Source organism: Melanerpes formicivorus, unplaced genomic scaffold (assembly GCF_026170545.1).
Source record: "Melanerpes formicivorus ecotype bairdi unplaced genomic scaffold, bMelFor1.0.p_v2 SCAF_12, whole genome shotgun sequence".
Taxonomy (NCBI): Eukaryota; Metazoa; Chordata; class Aves; order Piciformes; family Picidae; genus Melanerpes; species Melanerpes formicivorus.
Window position 1 is genome coordinate 11,481,959 of NW_027142364.1, and position 19,155 is coordinate 11,501,113.

The 19,155-nt window shown below is 39.8% G+C and overlaps 2 protein-coding genes across 16 annotated transcripts in view; one reads left to right on the top strand and one right to left on the bottom strand.

The window, feature by feature from the left end:
- Positions 1 to 19,155, bottom strand: part of GIGYF2 (GRB10 interacting GYF protein 2) — a 77,764-nt gene that overhangs the window by 31,060 nt on the left and 27,549 nt on the right. For 12 of the 13 annotated variants that reach the window (XR_010988186.1, XR_010988185.1, XM_068145344.1 and 9 more), the window contains 2 exons: positions 18,060 to 18,171; positions 17,354 to 17,394 (listed from right to left, as the gene is read on the bottom strand). The exons of the other annotated variant lie outside the window; for it this stretch is intronic. Coding sequence is in view for 10 of the 12 variants with exons in the window: in XM_068145344.1 (XP_068001445.1) it covers positions 17,354 to 17,394; positions 18,060 to 18,171 (153 nt within the window). In the remaining 2 variants the exon portion in view is untranslated. The remainder of the gene's footprint in view (positions 1 to 17,353; positions 17,395 to 18,059; positions 18,172 to 19,155) is intronic. 13 annotated transcript variants of the gene reach the window in all.
- On the top strand, positions 3,974 to 13,477 carry KCNJ13 (potassium inwardly rectifying channel subfamily J member 13). 3 transcript variants are annotated; one of them, XM_068145348.1, is made up of 4 exons: positions 3,974 to 4,370; positions 4,757 to 4,895; positions 10,376 to 10,856; positions 11,716 to 13,477. In XM_068145348.1, exons 3-4 carry the CDS (start codon positions 10,379 to 10,381, stop codon positions 12,336 to 12,338), a joined length of 1,101 nt encoding a protein of 366 aa, XP_068001449.1. In that variant the 5' UTR covers positions 3,974 to 4,370; positions 4,757 to 4,895; positions 10,376 to 10,378; the 3' UTR covers positions 12,339 to 13,477. The 3 variants fall into 3 exon arrangements, with proteins under 3 accessions (XP_068001449.1, XP_068001451.1, XP_068001450.1); XM_068145350.1 differs by having other exon boundaries at positions 4,762 to 4,895; XM_068145349.1 differs by lacking the exon at positions 3,974 to 4,370 and having other exon boundaries at positions 4,622 to 4,895.

Sequence of the window (19,155 nt, forward strand, 5' to 3'; positions counted from 1 at the left end):
ATATTATCTAGAATGGATAAATCTTTGCAAATGAAGATCCATCACACTGCAGAATCTAAGAATGGTAAGGGATGGAAGGAACCTCTGGAGGTCATGTAGTCCAACCCTCTGCTAAAACAGGTTTGCCTAGAGCAGGTTATTCAGGAACTCATCCAGACAGGTTTTAAGTCTCTCCAGATAAGGGAATTCCACAACTTCTCTGGGCAGCCTTGTTCCAATGCTTCAGCACCCCCAAAATAATGAAGCTTTTCCTTATGTTTAGGCAGAAAAACCACATTGTTTTCCCATGTCTCTCAGAAGATGAACAAAGGCAACAAGCTATACAGAAAATCTATGAGGGACACTGGTTAGTGGTTGTGTGGGTTTTTTTTTCCTCCTTCTTCATTTTTGATGTCTGAAAAAAGTCACATAGAAGAATGCAACAGGAAGTGCAGGGAAGCCTCTCTCTCAGGATTGCTCCCTAGGTGGGCTTCATGCAGGTGAAAAATAGAGCCAAGTCAGCTGAAAGTAAAACATGCACAGGAGAGAAGACTGAGAAAGAAAATTACTCATTCACTATTTTTAGACTAGAAAAGTATTATTCTCAGAAATTTATCTACTCTTTTCAAAATTCACAGCTACTACCTGACACTCATTCAGCAGTATTTATTTTAGACTCTATAAATTAAGGGAAAATAGATGTAATGCCTTTCAATTGTCAGTAAGTTAGGATTTTGGAGACTGTTCTTTAACACTAGCAAACTGTCAGCTCACAGGCTGTTTTGCTCTTCCAAAATACATTTTTGGGAAGGAAAGTTACCTGAAGTATACTGTGAAGTCTACTTTGCCACTGAATATCCATATGTTCTTAGTCTCCCTGCAGAAATAGTCAAGCTACAGGCATACACAAATTATTTTTAGTGCTTAAGACAAATTGGTTTGCCCCCAAAAACTAAACTATAAAAGTCCTGTTTTGAGCTGGTTTTGCTCCCAAGAATTAAACTATCAAAGTCAAGCTCTGTATTCTGAACTTGCAGAAAATGGCATCCCCATTTGCTAATGTGGAGTTTGAAATACATCTCTACAGTGGTGACAAAACATCACATGTTCTTCGTTAATATCAGACACCAGTGGGATCCTGCCCCTCCTCTGATTTTAAGTTCTACAGCATTAGAAATCTAAGAAACTACTCAATCAGAAGGGATCAATATTACATTCATCTGAGGATAGTATCACCTGTGATACTGAAACTTTCCTAAGAACAGCAGCACTTCAATGTGATGTATCAGATGACTGTCCCAATACCACACATCAGTAGAATTAAAGAGAGAAAATGTAATCTACAACAACATCAGGACCTTCTCCTACACTTTTTTTTTTGTACTAGGACACCATACCAAGCAATATTCAAAGACAGAAAAGTACTTTCAAAGCAGACCTGGCATTACATATACTATCTGGTCACAGGTTAAAGATAAGGAAAAAAACCAAGCTATGCAAGGGACAGGCAACAACAAGCTGTATAAAGGAATACTCCTACAGCTTATATCTAAGTTCATAACTTCCAAAGTCCTAGCACATTATCTTTGCAAACTCTTTGTAGCATTGAGAACGCTCATTTCAGCTGAAATTGCTTAGGTCACAGAGTCAGTATTTGGCAACGTTTTTAGGATGAAAAAACTAAAAAGCAATGTATGATTTTGCCTTGGACTAATTGACTGGACTTCCTGAAGAGAAGGAGCAGTAAAAGGGCACCTCTGTTCAAGTCTGTCACAAAGCCAGCAATGGTGTTTACAGGAAACTTCAGATAGAGCCTAGTGGTATCCTGCCAAAAAAACCCTACAGCTGTGCAACATCGACTCGAAGGGAGACTAACTGTGAAGAACAAGACTGAGATTCTGGGACCTAGCCCCACAGCAAGATGTTTATGAGGAGGAGTCATTAACAGAATGGCAAATCACTTCTGTTCTCCATGCTGTCTGTCCATGTTTCCTGCGACACTCACTGGAGAGAGTTAACAGGCAAGTGGTGATGGATAGCAACACTGTTTCCCCTGAGGAAGTAAAAAACTCAGAGAATCTGTTAAGAGTCCTGACTTGCTTTTCTCTTTCTGCTACCTGCTACACGTCTGTAAGAATAGGATACAAAGAAAAACCTTTGCACATGGTGTTCTTGAAAGAATTCAAAGAACTTTGCCTAGGTGTGCAATTCTATAGCTCACTCTATAGAAGAATAAAACACATGGCCTTAGGACAGTGTTTCCAAAGAAGTGCTACCTTCTCATTAGGGCAGTATTTTGATGTACCAGAACATCACAAAGTGACTCACTTGTAAGCAAAGTAAGTACCAGAGAGCAGAAATTCTGCTGCCTATTTCTAGCTTCACATTTTCTCTCCACAGAAATTTCCATCTTAACAGTAAGTCTCAAAGACATACTAAAAAAAAATTTTGGAGTGATATTTGAGTAATTTTTTTTTTTTTTCCCACTCTTTTGACCATTATCCCACAAGAAAGACACTGAGGCGCTGGAGCAGGTCCAGAGAAGGGCAGTGAAGCTGGTGAGCGGTCTAGAGAACAGGTCTTCAGAGGAGTAGCTGAGGGAACTGGGGTTATTCAGTCTGGAGGAAAGATGGCTGAATAGAGACACCCTCACTCTCTATAACACCCTGAAAGGAGGTTTTAGCAAGGTTGGGGTCAGTATTTTCTCCTTAGTAACAAGTGACACAACAAAAGGAAACTGCAGAATCACAGACTGATAGAGGTCAGAAGGGACCTCTGGACATCAAGTCCAACCCCACTGTTACCACAGCTTCCCCTAGAGCAAGCTGCACAGGATCATGTCTAAGTGTTTGGAAAGTTTCCAAAGAAGGAGACTGGATAACATCTCTGGGCAGTCTGGTCCAGTGCTCCTGCAGACTCAAAGGTAAAAAAGCGTTTCCCTAAGTTCAAGTGAAACCGCCTGTGTTCCAGTTTGTGCCTGTTTCCCTATCTTATCACCAGCCACCACTGAAAAGAGCCCAGGCTTATCCTCATGACCTCCACTTATTAGGTATTTATATTCCTTTATAAGATTCTCTCAGATTCTGTGGTGCTGATGGACATGGTTTAGCACCAGATTTGGTGCAGTTAGACAATGGTTGGACTTGTGATCTTTGAGGTTTTATCCACTCACAAGGCTTCTACAATCAACTAGCATGAGTATGGGCCAGTCTGTAAATTCAAAAGGAATGAAGAGAGTTTAATTCCATATTTAACACACTCCTGGAAATCACATACTGTAGCTATTTCAGCTGCTGTGCAATCTTGTTAGCTTCTCAATTAATTCAGATGAATCAGATTAGACAACTTGTGTCTGGACACCAGACAATTTATACAGTACAAAATATGGATTGTAAGAAAATACTTCTGGTGGGGGGAAAAAAAATTAAGTCCCATTTGTGAATAAAACAGCCTCTCTATAGTAGAAATTCAATTTTGCTGGAGTAGAGAGGAAAAGATGAAGGGCAAGTTAAACTGCTCTACAGGCTTGCCACAGAAGTGGGAGTCCCCCCTGCACTAGAATCTTTGCCCTGGTTCCAAAGGTCACACTATGCCTATCAATTTTCTGTGCTGTGCCTGAACACGCATTAAAATTTTCCATACTAACAAATTAAAGAATTAATGTTTGGCAATTGGGGGGAGGAGGGGGAAAGGTAAAGAAAAAATATTAGGGAGGATTTTGTTTCCTAAGCAGGAAAGTCTACATTAATAATTTTCCCAGCAGGCCTTCAGTAGTTCTATTGCAAACAACCATAGCCTTTGTTTCTCAGATCCTCTTACATGTGACGTTTGATCAAAGCCCTCACATCAGCAGCTCACCAAGGGGGGGAAAAAAAAAGAAAGGAAAAAACAACACAAAAAGGCATGAAATACAGCCACACTACAAAGCTGTCCTCAGAGTTCCGTTTAGGAGTGCAGCATGCTGACCACCCCATGCAGCTGTTCAGCTAAAACATCTTCCCTAAATAACTCTTCTCATTTGATAATTGAGAGAAAGTAGCTCAAGTGATTGTGGTTTTGTTTGCTGCACAGAATCAGCAACCCACCTAATCTGCACTGTTTCATTCCTAGGCTTTAGCAAAATCCTGTGATTAATTCTATGTTTTCACAAAGGAGCAATGTGGAGATGGAAGAGAGACTGCCAAATCTACAGCTTCTGACCAGCATTAAGCTACAAGTTCAGCAACACGCACCAGAGACCATCGGCTGTACAATTAGCTGCAGCCCACCTTTCTGTTAACAGCAACACTCAGAAGCTCACAATCTAATGGGAAGAGGAAGTGGCACTGACAAGCAGCAAGACACAGAAGTTTTCTTCATCCAAACTGCAGTTGACACTGGTTAGGAAGAAGGTATGGGAGAACAGTATGTTTTTCAGCAGCAATATGGGAACATTTTCCGTTCATCTTTTCCAGGGGAATTTTGGCCTTTTCAAATCTCACTTTAAGGTTATACAAATCTAGAAAATGATCTTGATTAAGGAGGTGAGGGGGAAGGCACCCCTTCTCCAAGAAAGTGTTGGAGGATTTCTCCTTGGCTGCTAAGGGTTTGTGTTGGGTAAAGAAATGCTCCTAACAAACCAGCATTCTTTTCCACATGATCAGAGCTAACTGGCCCCCCTGCAGGCAAAATGACCAATCAAATCAGCTTCAGATGAAAAACAACCTCCCCCCAGCACTATAAACACAGGAATGAGACATACAAACCCATTTTAAAAATATTTTTTCCCTTAAAAAAGAACAGAAAAGAAAGAACCCTACCAACCATTTGTGGGAAGTTTTCTTGCCAGTGCTGAGACCAATACACAAGACCAGCCCAGTCCCTCTCCTGGAGCCCAGGTATTCCCCTTCTCCAGCAAATAAACCCTTCAAAGACAGGTAAGTACACAAAGCAATCTTAATTTTTCTCTTTTTCCTTACTGCACTATTACAAATTCTTTTGTCATTCTTTAATCAGACAAATCAAAGCTGTTTTCAGGGCACAAAATTTATTCCCAAAGCTTGCTAAAGCAATTATCACTCTAAAATGGTTTCTGCTTTCCCCCCTTGAAAAAGAACATGCTGTCTCAGATGACCACAGCTAACAGCATACAGAGCAAATCCAAAGTCATCATGCAGTATGTTTTCAAAATGTTTTCAAGATAAATATTGGCCAAACATTACAAAAAAGTAATCTCTCACCTTCTTGCTGCATTCATTACAACTCAGCACTTAACTTCAGTTCCATCACAAACGAGCTTCACCTCTTCAAGCCTACTTTTACCATCTACAATTTTCTCTCATGCCTTCAATCATTTTCAGTTAATGCATTCTCTCTGTTTATGGACACACTTTGGGCTAGTGCCACTGCCCAGGAAACCAGGCAAGGGCATCAAGTATGAAGTCCAACATCCTGGAAAACTCAGTCATTCTAGATGAGCCACTGGGAAGTCTGTATCACATAGGTGCAGGGCTGCTCTTTAAAACCAGCGAGTTCCACAACAAGTGGTTGTCAGCAGATTTCTATTACTACAGCCTTCATCAAGTAAAATCCTCCCTCTTGATGGCAAATTTACTCCTCCATTAACAATAAATGATTTTGCATTTAAGTTTCTCTATATGGATTTGGTATCTACCAGCACATTTTAAAACCTCAAACAATATTTAAGCAAAGTCCTGGTAAAGCTCTTCTGCATCTCAAAAGGTGGCCAGACTAGTTGGTCCATTCAGATGCTACTTTGCAATCAAGAATTAGGGTTCATATGGATCCTCACATATTAAACTATGTGAAAATAAGTTAAACACTATATATACATATATAAAAAGTCCTGAAAACTGCTATATCAATTCTGCAGACTGCTCCAAAATAAACTTGTCACAAACAGTTCTCCTTCATCTCCATGAGACAAAAGCTCCAAACCTAACAGACTGATTTTGTTAAAAGCTTATATTGCAGTTGTTAGTAGCAACTCCAGACAACTGAATTGATTCCTACATTTCTAAGATTGCCCCCTAATATAAGCTATATGACCCAGTCATGTCATCAGTGTTGATAACACCTTCATTTTCTAATTTTCATGTCATAGCACTTCAAAACTTGCCATTCAATCTAGCAAACAATACCGAGATTTGAATAACATGAAAGTGCTTTCAAAAGAACAGGAAAAACTAGTTAGCTGCAAAGTGCAGAGACAGCCTCACACCTGAATGATCAGAGAGATGATGTTCAAATCTGAAACCAGTACAAGATTATGTGGACCCAAATAAAGAGGGAATGTACACATTCCCAGAGGGGCATGCCAGCACCACTCGGGTTCTAACAGATCTTCAAATTATGCTCCAGCTGTAAGCACTGTTTTGCAGTTACTCCCAGCAAACAGCAGGTCTTCCTGACTCCTTTGCTATCATGATGAAGCAGTGCACTGCTCAAACTGCCTCAAATCCCTTCCAAGGTCAATTAGAAGAGATTTTGCGAAAATGTCTACTAGGCAGGTAAGGCAGCACTGCAGAAGTCTGCCCTCAACACAGCTTCACATAAAGACCTTCACAGTCCTAGAAAAGATTGAGGTGCATTAGCACACTGAGCTGAAACCAGAGTGTAAGTGTCAACTTCAAATGCCTTCAAATCAGAAAGAAAAGAAAATGAAGACACTGGTGCAAAGGAGACTCCCTGTAATCCTCCCAGAGTCTGAATAGCTGAGCTTCTGCTGATGGCAAAGGCTAAGCAAGAGGAAAGCAATATGGTGGCATAAAGCAGCAGTTTAAGAAAGCTCTTACCACACAAGGTGCCTCTATCACAAAGCCAAAAATGCAGGAGATCAGTGTGCTGGGTCATGAATTTCAGAAATGCAAGTAATATCCTCAAGCTGCAAGGTAAGGTTTTATTGCACATAAATCATTAGCAAGCCAGGTCAGTTTAGAACCTGTCTGACTGGCAGGGAAAATGAAACTGTGACTTTTAGTTAAAGTAGTACTGAACCCACCATGATTGTCTTAGATGAGCATAGAGAAGAAAGAGGCCAGAATGAGGGACAAAGATGGTAAGAGATTTTTTGAAAAGCTAAGAAATTACATTCACACCACAGTCAGTGATACCCATCTAAATTTCAAGACTGGAAACAGGAAGGATTAGATACATTGAATGAATGATAAAAGACTGGTCAGCCTGCCAAGAGACAGCTAGAAAAGTCGTAACATGCTTCCTGTCTTTCCAGTCATGGGCTATCAGCTGGGAGATGGAGGGAGAAGGAACACCCCAAAGTTACAAGAGATTCACAAGTCAGGAAACAGGAGAAGCAAAACCTGACAAAAAGCATAACATAGAGGTCATAGAGGTTAAGAGACCACAGTAGACAAATCTGAATTTCAAACATAGCATGCATGTAACAGAGGAGACAAATTTTCTCCAACAAACAATGCCCAAGTCAAAGCTTAATGCCTTTCCTAAAACATACACTGTTCAAAACTGGAATTAATGTGGGGATATCAAGGACCATGCCAGGCAGGGGATCACATCAGATGGTCCAAATTGTACAACTTCATTCATTTCTCTTTAACAAGGAAAAAAAGTATTTGTATTTTTTACTAGAGTGGGCAAGGCTAGGAGCATGTAAATTCAATGTGTCATCTACTCTTAAGTTGGTTCTGCTTTTGAAAACACTGAGGACTGATCCTCCAACCCAAGAAAACTACTTCTTACAGGACAGTTGTTCTTTCACCTCTTATTCTAATTCAAGTGCATTGCTCTCAAAGCCTACTTGCAGTTTCGTACTCATTTTCCCAGCTTCGGAAAAGACTCTTAAAGCCATCATTGCCTATGAAAAAGAAGTTTCAGAACTCAGGCTGACATCCTTCCAGTGCTCTCACTGCCATCATATTAAATACCTAATATTTTCAACAGTTCTAGACAAGAAAAGTCAGAGGCCTGTATCAAATACGACCAGAGCAGTAACCTAGTTAACCTCAAGAGGCAAATTCTGGAAGTCTCAAGGACTGTTGTGACACATGCTGTTGGGGACTAATGCAGTTTCTCAAGTACCTTCCAAATCGGCCAGTAATGAGCTCACCTTCATTGAAAAAATCCCAAACCACCTGACACTGAACACCAGCCACATTTTTTTTCAGAGCTTTCAGTGATTTATCACCACTCTAGAAAGCCCTTCAATCAAAACTGAGACTCTGCAATGCTGATAGCATTCTGCTCCAAGTAGTCTGTGGTGCACTGTGGAAGGTCTGAAGTGGAACCCAGAAAAATGGACCAGATTAAGTATATTTTTTCCTTTTTCTCTGAACATACTAACACTGCAGAAAAGGCTTTTGTCACCAACCAGTCATCAGGTTAATTCTCACAGCACTATATTTGTTTTGCAAACCCAAATTACTTGGAGGCTACGAAGCAGATGCTGCCCTGAAAACCATGAGAATTTACATAAACTAGTTTTGTTTACACCCACAGGCATTACGTTCTGGCCATAGTCCCAATCACCCTTCCCATTCAGAGACAACCATTTTCAAGATCCTTCAAGGTGTCCAAAAGAGCTCTTCTAAACCAGACTCTGCTCTACAGACAAGTCATTAATCACCAGGCTCCTGAAGTGTTTAAAACTATACTCAAGTTACTGTAAAATCTGTAGCAACGCAGCAAGACTGAAAACTGTCAGAGAGCTACAGAGTAGACCAAAGAATGAAAGCTATAAACTGAATGGATTACGACCATAATCCCCCAAGAAAAGTAGCCTTGTACGACTAACCAGGAGAATCTCAGAAAGCCTGCTGTATTCTTTGGCATGGGAATGTTCTCAAAATATTCCTTTCAGGAGATACAAATTGGAAAATAAAAATTAGAGGAAAAACACTGAATTCCACTCAGGTTATCATCTCCTCTACCTCCTTTGACAACAGCATGGATAGAAGCAATATCTGCATGGTTATGAACAGCAAAAGAGGATGTTCTGAAACTACTGAAACTTGGTATCACTGTCAAATAAACAGCCACAAAATCTGCTGGCTTACAAGATCAAAGAGCACAAGAAATATTTTTACCTTTCATAAATTCATTATTAATTCAGTTCAGGATGCTCAGATGATGCGGTTCAAGATAGAGCTATGGGGGGTGGGGGTGGTAATAATCCAGTTCCTCTAGCTTGTTTGTTCACTTGTATCATAGACTTAAGCAGCTCTAATTCAGAGAAAGGTCAAAGTTGACAGGAACCCAACAAAACTGACTAAACACACCATGGATAATTATGATATGCAGAAGTTACATCATTTTTTTTAAGTCCGTTCAACAAACAAGCTTTTTAACAACCTACTTGAGGCAGGCTGCACACATTACCAAGTCTATTTTACATGAACTGAAATTGAATTTTCATCTGCCCCAGGGGTACTTTAAATGTTCAGTATATATGGATTTGAGTGGCCAATGTCATTTCAAAGACACTCAGCATCTCTGACAGGTTTGCCAAGTTTTGAGGTTTAAAAGGCAACAAAGGGGCCTAACACGTCAAATACCTCCAAGTTTCCATTTTGCATCCCACATAGCAACTTCACCTTCTGGTTACCATACATTTGCGCTTTCCTGGTTTTGGTCAGGAACAGGCTCATCAGAGGTGATTCAGTTCCCATACCTGGAGATATTTAAAAGAGGCAGAGATGTGGTGCTGAGGGACATGGTTTAGTACCAGACTTGGTAGAGTTAAACAGTTGGACTCAGTGATCTTAAAGATATTTTCTAACCAAAATAATTCTATGATTCTCTGCTCTGAACACTGTAATTCTGCTTAACCAGACACAGTGTGTGCAGTCAGCAGCCATTTCCTGAACTAGAAACTCTGAAAGGGCTACTAAATGAACTACAGCATTTCCATAAAATGCATAAGCATGTTAGAGAAACAGTAATAATTAGCACTTCCACAGTACTGTTAGTAGTATTCATAGTGTAATAAGCTATTATGGTAACCTATTATGCTCTGCTAAAAAGAAGTTACCAGAACAAATTTAATCAGGCAAAATTCTGTTTCTTTCCAGACACAGCATGCCTACTCTCATCCCACTCACCCCTAAAGAATTTAAGCATGTGACTCAAATGTAAATTTAAGGAAGGTAAACTATGAAAGTTATATTTAAACAACTAAGTAAAGCAAATTTGAGAAGTAGCCTGATTTTTAAACTTAATCTTTTTCAGCAAAGTACTACTACAAACAGTGGTAAATTCCTCTCCAAGCTCCTAACTTAATCTTCTCTGGATTGCAATGTATAAGCCCCCCTTTGTTGGCTGCTGTATTTCAACCCCTGCTGATGTGTCAAAAACTGTGAATGTTAGGCAGAAAACAAATACGCTGCATGGTATCATGCTTTCTCCTTTCTTCTCTCATATCTAGAAGATGACAACAGATATGATAGAGAGCAACAACACCAAATCCAGTGCTCCCCTCCTGACCCAAAGATACCTGAGGATGGTGACCAAAGATGGACACAGCACATTCCAGATAGATGGTGCTCAAGGAAAAGGCCTGGCATACCTCCGAGATGCATGGGGAATACTAATGGACATGCGCTGGAGATGGATGATGCTGGTCTTCTCTGCTTCCTTTGTCATTCACTGGCTAGTCTTTGCAGTGCTTTGGTATTTGCTGGCTGAGATGAATGGGGACCTGGAGCTGGACCACGATGCTCCACCTGACAACCACACTATCTGTGTTAAGTACATCACCAGTTTTACAGCTGCTTTCTCCTTCTCACTGGAGACACAACTCACAATTGGTTATGGCACTATGTTCCCAAGCGGGGACTGTCCCAGTGCTATTGCTCTGCTGGCAATACAGATGGTCCTGGGGCTCATGCTGGAAGCTTTCATCACAGGTAATGCCTCATATTTAATCTTTAAATAGAATAGATGTGTAACTATTAGACATAAGAAATGGAGCCAAAAATGAAACAGTGTTCATACTGGTATCCGAAAGAACAATTAAGTCAGCCACTACAAGCATGATGAGATATTCGATACAAAGAAATAAAAGTTAAATGGAAGGTGTTAACAAAAGACAGAAATTAGGTTGCATCAAGACTTGAACTTGAGAGTTCCACTATTCATGGGGCAATACTTGTGGCAGGTCACTACCTACCGCTCCGTATCCCATATTTCTTGTACCATTCTCTCACCAAGTTGCTTTTCAATGGAATTACAAGATTTACATCAATTTAAGGTTTACTTTTGTCTAGCTGAAGTGTTTTCATTATCTTCAACTCAGTGTTTAAGTATTCCTCTGTACCTGATGTAATGAAAATGTTCAAAAATGTCTGTTGCAAAGGCTTTTAAGTTATTTCAAATAACTTGGAGGTTTAAAGAATTTCAAAAGACTTAAAAAATACATGTTAATTTATTGTGTGTTAAGAGCAAGCTCCTGCAATACCAAGTACTACTGCCAACTGCAGTACATTGGGGCTCTGCTTCCTACAGCTGCAGTTCAGTCTCCAAAGATTAGCAAGTGACCACAATTGAGAAAAAGCAGCATTGTAGGAAAGTTATGCTTTTTCAACAAAACTACGCTAATGCCATGCCAGCTTAGCAGATCTCAAGCATGTAGGCTGAGGCTACAAAGATCACGTCTACACAAGCCAGCTTCTGTTTCTTTTGACTGTTTCACAGGGCTCAGAGGCTGCAGGCAACCAACCCAGGCATAGTTCTTGTACTCAGTTTTTTTTCTTCTCCTTGCTGTAGGTGCTTTTGTGGCAAAAATTGCCCGACCAAAGAATCGGGCATTCTCCATCCGCTTCACCCGCTCTGCCGTGGTGACGCACAGCGAAGGGAAGCCGTACTTGATGTTCCAGGTGGCCAACACACGCTCCAGCCCGCTGACCAGTGTCCAGATTTCTGCTATACTGTACCAAGAACAAGAGAATGGGCAGCTGCACCAAACTAGTGTTGGCTTCCACCTAGACAGCATTACTTTGGATGAGTGTCCTTTTTTCATCTTTCCACTGACCTACTACCATTTAATCACTCCATCTAGCCCTCTGGCTGCTCTCCTCCAAAGAGAAACTACTCACCATTTTGAGCTGGTCATCTTTCTGTCAGCTGTGCAAGAGGGCACAGGAGAAATGTGTCAAAGGAGAACATCCTACCTCCCTTCAGAGATCATGCTGCACCATCGCTTTGCCTCTGTGCTAGCCCGCAATGCCAAAGGTGAATATCAGGTCAAGATGGAGAATTTTGATAAGACTATTCCTGAGTTCCCAGCTGCAGCTGACTCAAAGAGTCCAAAAAGAACTGACAAGGAGATCCACATCAATGGACAGCACGCCGACAGCTTCCAGCTCTCTGAGACTGGCTTCACAGAATAGAGAGAACAGACTTGGGACTCTGCTTTTTTTAATAATTATTACATTAAACTTCCAAGTTCCATTTACAACCTTCCTTCCTTGCCTGCCCTGCCATCTTCTAATGATCATTCTCTTGTACCCCCACCCTTTTGATTGCAACATGATTTGCAGAGCAAAGAGAATGGATATGTCCATACAAACTGAGGAGAGGCTAGATTGATGGACCAGGACAAAGTCAAGTACAAGAATCACAGTACTAATTCTTGGAAATTAAAAGAGCTACCTGCTGAATTCACCAGACTATGATTAAAGCCGCACTGACCCTGAAAGGAGAGACCTTCAAAACTCCCAAAGCTGACCTAAATCACAGTTAAGCAGTTTATGACAAAATGGAGAACACCACACAAGAGAAAAATCTCAGTTAAAACCAACATGGGTTCATTCAGTACATGTATTAGTTCTGGAATAAGTAACTCTGTTCTTCCAAAACACCAGTTTTTCTGCTCTCTTAACTCCTTGGGGATACAGAGTTATATCTGTTTTCAGATGGCTGAATTCACTCTTAGGAAGCACTGCCAATCTCTCATGGCAGTGAAAAGCACTCCTGCTGTGCTTATTAAGCTAAATTGTAAATACTAACTGTAGCTCTTCATTCTGCCAAATAAGAGAATCTCTCATTTGAAGACAGGTCTATGAAGACACTATCAAAAAAAAAAGAAAAGCTTGATGTATATGATAAATGCTGCAGTGGAATGTTTTTCATATTTGGAAACACTGAATAACTTATTTAGCAGTGGAAAACAGACTTTTCTAAATTAATTGCTGTACTTTTTTTAAAGTGATTGTGCATTCAGCATGTCCTCACCTTTGCGCTGCTTGTTTCAAGTAGGTTTGACCCAGAAGGACGCACTATATACACAAGGAGTAGAATTGTATCCATCTGTATTTTATGCTTTTTAACATCAATATTTGCCTGTACACACAGCACAGAAGTATGTAGACATCTGAATCAATTTTAAAATAAAATAAAAAATTCAAAACAAACTATACCTGAGACTTCTGTATTTAAGTGCCTCATAAACCTACTGCAACTAAGAGACTGTTCCGAAGCTCCTAAATAATTTAAGAAGCTAAAGAATAAATAGAATGATGGATAATGACTTCCAAGCTCTCAACAAAAGCAGTGCCTACTTACTTGTTCACACTTGAACAGCCAAGTATCAAAATAAAGCAAAAGTTACCTTTCAAAATCACATAAGTAGCAACTTCTATTGACCACAGCATCACACACTACCGAGTAAGTTTCCTTTTAACTCCACTGAAGTGGTCAGCCGCAGGAAATGTGGTCTCAAGCTACCTGATGAGATAGTGTTGAACTAAATTCTTATTAAGTCCCTAAACTCTGCTAACTGACATGCTCACAACCTGAACGAGGCTAGCAAACAGCCACTTTGATGTAAAGTCTAGGGAGAAGGGAAGCAGCCCCACAGAAGCATTTCAAACAAGGAAGGGGAAAAATTGCTGATGGACTCTGCTGCAGCAACACTACACTCCATCCTGTACTGAGACTGCAAGAGCTGATAATGAACCTTCTTTGGATGCACTCCTTGCTGGCAAATTAGGGAAATAAAACAAGCAAGGCAGAGTAAGGGAAAGTGCAATTCAAAGAAACTCAGCATCTATTTTTATACTCACTTGAACACTCTTTTTATATTCAGGTCTTTATAACCTAACAAAAATCCCATACATTACATAGAGCTCAGTAAGGTTCCACAACTGGCTTACTAAATGTCTTGTTTAATCTACATTTTAATTATTTACTACCAGTGTGTAATTGCTGGTAACTAATGAAATCCTCTCAGCTACTAAGCTGGTTTTAGTCAAGAGGCTGCACAGAAAATTAAACAGCTTTTGTACAGTTCCAGAAAGGCAGCTGTGATCTAAAAATCAACTTGCTCATTTTCTTTGCTAATGGTCTCACGTTTCCAGAAGCAATTTCGGCACTCAATGAAGTCTGCCTGACCTGTGAGTCTCCAACCGAAACTAGAAAATACTTTGTGCATCTTCATACTGAAACTAGGAACAGATACTGTTTATGCTGAGAATCGGTCAGATGTGATCTCACAAACTGCTGGAAGCATTGCAAAAGCAATCATTCATTTTTCAGAACAGTATATTGATCACATTCAAGAAACATTTTTGTTGAAGGTCTGCTACTTTTTTAATCTCATGATTTTTAAGTGAGAGGTTCTTGCACTGTCATCTATTATGAATGCCCAGGAGAGTATAATATTTGATCTCTTACTAATTCTGTAATGTGATCACCCAGAGCAAAGGATATGAAAAGGCTAGCAACTCAGGAAATTATATAATTTGAGGCTAACCCAAAGCCTTATGAAAGAGCAACGAAAAACTAAAGTACAAGAAAAATCAGAGAATAAAATCCTGAACAAAGGGGTTTATCCAAGGTAACAGAAACCAATATATACACCTGCTAAAGCATGTCAGCCTGACTTAGAAGCTGCATGTCAATTTACTCCTTGAATGCTTCCACTGCTCTATGTGCAATATCAGTGCTTGGTTTTATATGGGACTTCTTTTGGCACACCTGTGCACACACACACCCCCCCCTTCAGAATATTTTGTCATTGGAAAGCCTTCATATTGCGCTATTTGTTCATTAACCAAGGCCTTCTGTTAACACTTTTGTGCTCTCCTCCTTATTTCTCTCCACAGAGGAAAAAAAATATTTTCCCACTTATTGGGACATGAACACAGCAGTATGCAAACAAAGTACTATTGTTAAAGCACACTTTTAAATAGGGACATTTAAGAAAGACCGCAGGTCTCTTGCCTCTATCATACCATGCTACAAAGATTTTAGTAAAGACAGATCAAACTAGAAGAGAAACATAACAAGATACTTATGAGGAGCAATCAAGTACTAGAGAAAGCTTTATAATTTGAGAAAAAGCATATCATCTCTTACAGCAAAACAAGGCACACAAGGACACCATCCTCTCCAGAAAATGGTTCACAGAAAACATATGCTGAAGTCCAAAGCCCATTAACCCCCCATTCAGGCAGAATCATTAAATCATAGAATTGTTTCTGTTGGAAGAGACCTTTTAAGACCGAGTCCAACATTCAATCTAAGACCACCATGGTCTTCAAACCATGTTGCAAAGTGCCACATCCACATGTTTCTTTGCACACCTCCAGGGATGGCAATTCCACTGTCTCTCTGGGCATCCTGTTCCAATGCCTGACCACTCTTTCAGTATTTTTTCTAATAACCTTCCCTGGCAGTGAACTTCTTTGAAGACATCAAGCATAGTGTAAACTATTCTCACTTTCATCTGTGAGATACATCTCTCATCCTAAATTGACATGCAATATGTTTATCACAGTCAACCAGAAATGTGGTACATCCTGTAGTCTGGATCTGGAAGCGTAATTTTATCACAAGAACAGAAAGGGGCTAAATAAGTAAAACAGAATCAACATTGGTATATACTACTTGCACATCTATTTGTCTTCTGTAAAAAATGCAGTCCTGAAATTTCAGAAGTATTAAGTTTTCTCCTTTCTTTTTTTGCCTTCCCCCCCTCCCCCCAAATGCCCCTGAATACAAAGACACAAAGTCCGAAGTTTCACTACTGACATGTAAAGATGGGCTAATCTCAAGTTATTTTTAGAAGTAACATCTTTTCAAGGAAAACAATGAGGAAAACAAGCAACCTCTTCACTTTGTTTTAACTTTCAACTTAAAAGGTAGAAAAATAAAAGCATTAAAAGTATTTGAAAAATCAGTTCCTACATGGAGAGAGGACTGGGAGGGCTTTCAAAACAAACATTAAGATTCTTAAGGCATGTGCCACCATAGTAGTCTCTCACCAAGAAAACCCTAAAACATATATTGACAGCTAGAGCAGGGATTAAAATACATTCCTGTCAACTTTTAATTCCAGTTGAACCTATTTTCTTTTATTTATCTTGGAATTCAATCTGTAGTTGTCTTTTCTGACCTATGCTCTAACAGTATGTTCACCAAGGAGGCCATTTAGCCAAGTCTCCTTCAGCAAAGAGCAAAAGATCCTCTGGGTCCAAAAAAGACAAGATTCACTGTCACAGATTCACAGACTGCATTAGGTTGGAACAGACCAGCAAGCTTTTACCAGCTCATGCACATGGAAAGTTGCCACGCAGAAAGGTCACAGCAGAGAACAATCGACACTTGATCCCAAGAAGCACAAAAATCACTGCTGTTACCACATTAACAAGCTGATCAAGGAGAACTTCCTTGAATGTTCTTACCACACTCAGAACATGGAATGTACCCATTTAGGTAAAAATCTATCTCCAAGATGGCAACCTACTCCAACTCCAGTACAGCTGAATGTTCAGATATACTGGGTCACAATTAAGGATCCAGTATTCTGCCTCAACACAGCCAGTGTGAAGCATTTAAGAAACAGGGGAGGAATGAGAAAGAGTGGGGCCACATGATAACCCGAACTAACGGAAGACTTGTATGACAACTTCAACTAGTTTAAAAGACAGTAAATCTATCAGCATGTGAACTTCAGAACAATGCTGCTAGGATGTACCTCACAATACAGGAGGCATTCAAAAAAAAAAAAAATTTAACAGCATACATTGTTTCAGAAGTTCTAGGTATCAACCTCAGGAATGTTGAAAGGCTGCACACCTGCTATCAGTACAACCTGCATTCATAGATGTACAGGAATGTAGTACCACCTCTAGATATTCCATCTTCATGAATAAATAGAACCCACCTGCTGCAGGTTTTTCTAGTCTACAACACTTAAATATCTAATTGTGAAAACAACACAAAAAAAAATGCTACTTGGAGAAACCATTTAGATAACCTGACACAGTATCATTGGTTCTGTATCAACAGCATACCTGGAGCAATAAAAAGGTTTATGTACATACAGGTTACAGGTTCCTTCCCCAAAACATACCCTGCTCCTCCCTCCCCCTTTTCTGCCCATACAGTGACAAAACCATACCTGGATCTTTTCGCCCTGGTTTTTCAAAGCGTCTGTCTCCCCTAGAAAGGCAGAATAGAAGTTTCAAATAAGATTTTAGAACTACTCCACTCATTTAGGTATTTCTTTTTTTCATTGGGGATAGTGTTGGGGGTGGTATGGGTGGGTGTTTAGTGGTTTGGGTTTTGTTGTTTGCTTGTTTGGGGCACAGAGTTGTGGGGGTTTTGTTAGTTTTGATTTACAGTGAGGCTTTTTTTTTTGGTTTGGGTGTTTCTGGATTTGTTGGTTGGTTTGTTTGGGTTTTTCTAGTTGGTAGAGGGCTTTTTTTAAAGTCAGAGTTTGATGGATGATATCTTTAAAGGTCCAAATGACAACTAAAATTTCCCGTAACACTAATACATACACAGCCTTTGGCAACTAGGTGAGTTTTGAAATGTGACCCTGAGTACTGTCAACAAAATGGAGACTAAAACTGAAGCAAAACCTTTATCAATCTGTAATGTGATCTTAAAGTAGTTCCTTCTTCCCAGGATCTTGGCAGAAAAATTCTTTGCAAAAATGCTGTTCTACTTGCTTCTGACTACTGTGTTTATCCCATCTTAGAAATTCAGACCCTCCATTAAAACACGCCTCATCACCATTCCTGAAGTGTTTTGATAAAGTCAAAAACCATGAATGAAGCTTAGCAGGTGTACTTTTAAAAAATTAAGGGCTAGAGTTCTGTTACCTTTCCTCCCAACTCTGTGATCTGTGCATTTCCCTGCCCCCTCCTCGCCCAAATCCACCCTCCACTTCATCAAAACTTCTTTGGTAGAAACCGCTTTCTCCTCGGCCTCTGCCTGAAAAGACAAAAAACACAAGTGTTTGTACAAATAGAGTGATAGAAGTTGGATGAACCAGGTAGGCTTCCCTTTCCTGGTGTCCCTGTGAAGTCATCTTGCAGTCTTAAGACCAACACGGTGAAATTAATCTGGGACAAATGGAAAAAAAGGAACAAAGACTGAAGGAAGAGTCTTGTGTAGAAATTCCTACAGAAGCACAAGATCAGACAAAATAGGCAAACACTCTGAAATAAGTATTATGCACAAAAACACAGAAAACAAATACTTACCCAACAGAAATTACCAAACAAGGATGCATTGCTCATATAGTACACGTGTACTTTACACTCAAAAATCAGGTAGTTTTAACAGTGGACTCCACTATAGTGCCATTGCACTGCTGATATGCTCGAAATTACTGCTGTCAAGATTAATGAAAGAGAAGGATGCTTCACCACCATCAAGTTCTGGTAATTCCCAGCAGAAATCTTCCCCAGGAGTGATGAGACAACAGAAACCTAACAGCTACATAATAAAAATTATCCTGTTAACTTTGTCAAGAAATGATTCTTCAAGTATTCAGCCTCAACCCAAAAAGTTGCAGATGCATCCTCAAGTAAAGTATCTTGAAGTATATCTTCAGTGTTTGAGTAGGTGTGAAGTTTGCAGTTTACAAAAAAAACACCATACAACCAGAAAAAAGAAAAAAAAAGGCACAACGTATTTCCTTTCAGATGGCACTCAGTGCTGGTTAGATTAATGTCTGGGGTGAAGTTACACTGCTTCACAATGTAACACAGCAGAAGAAACCAAAGGCTTTTAACAACTCACCATTTCAATGATCTCAGGGGAAAGAAGACAACAATCAGCTGGTTGTCAGGATAATGCACTTCCTAGTTACACATGCAGTCTCTATAGCCAAGTCCAAAAACTCAATAAACACCCAGTTAAGGGAATTATTGGTTGTGAAACTCTCACAGACCTTAATTATTTTCATATTTC

Excerpts from the sequence above, each read along its gene's own strand:
- KCNJ13 (XM_068145348.1), top strand. The coding sequence starts at position 10,379 with ATGACAACAGATATGATAGAGAGCAACAACACCAAATCCAGTGCTCCC. Across the intron at positions 10,857-11,715 it reads GCTGGAAGCTTTCATCACAG|GTGCTTTTGTGGCAAAAATT; the intron begins GTAATGCCTCAT and ends TCCTTGCTGTAG.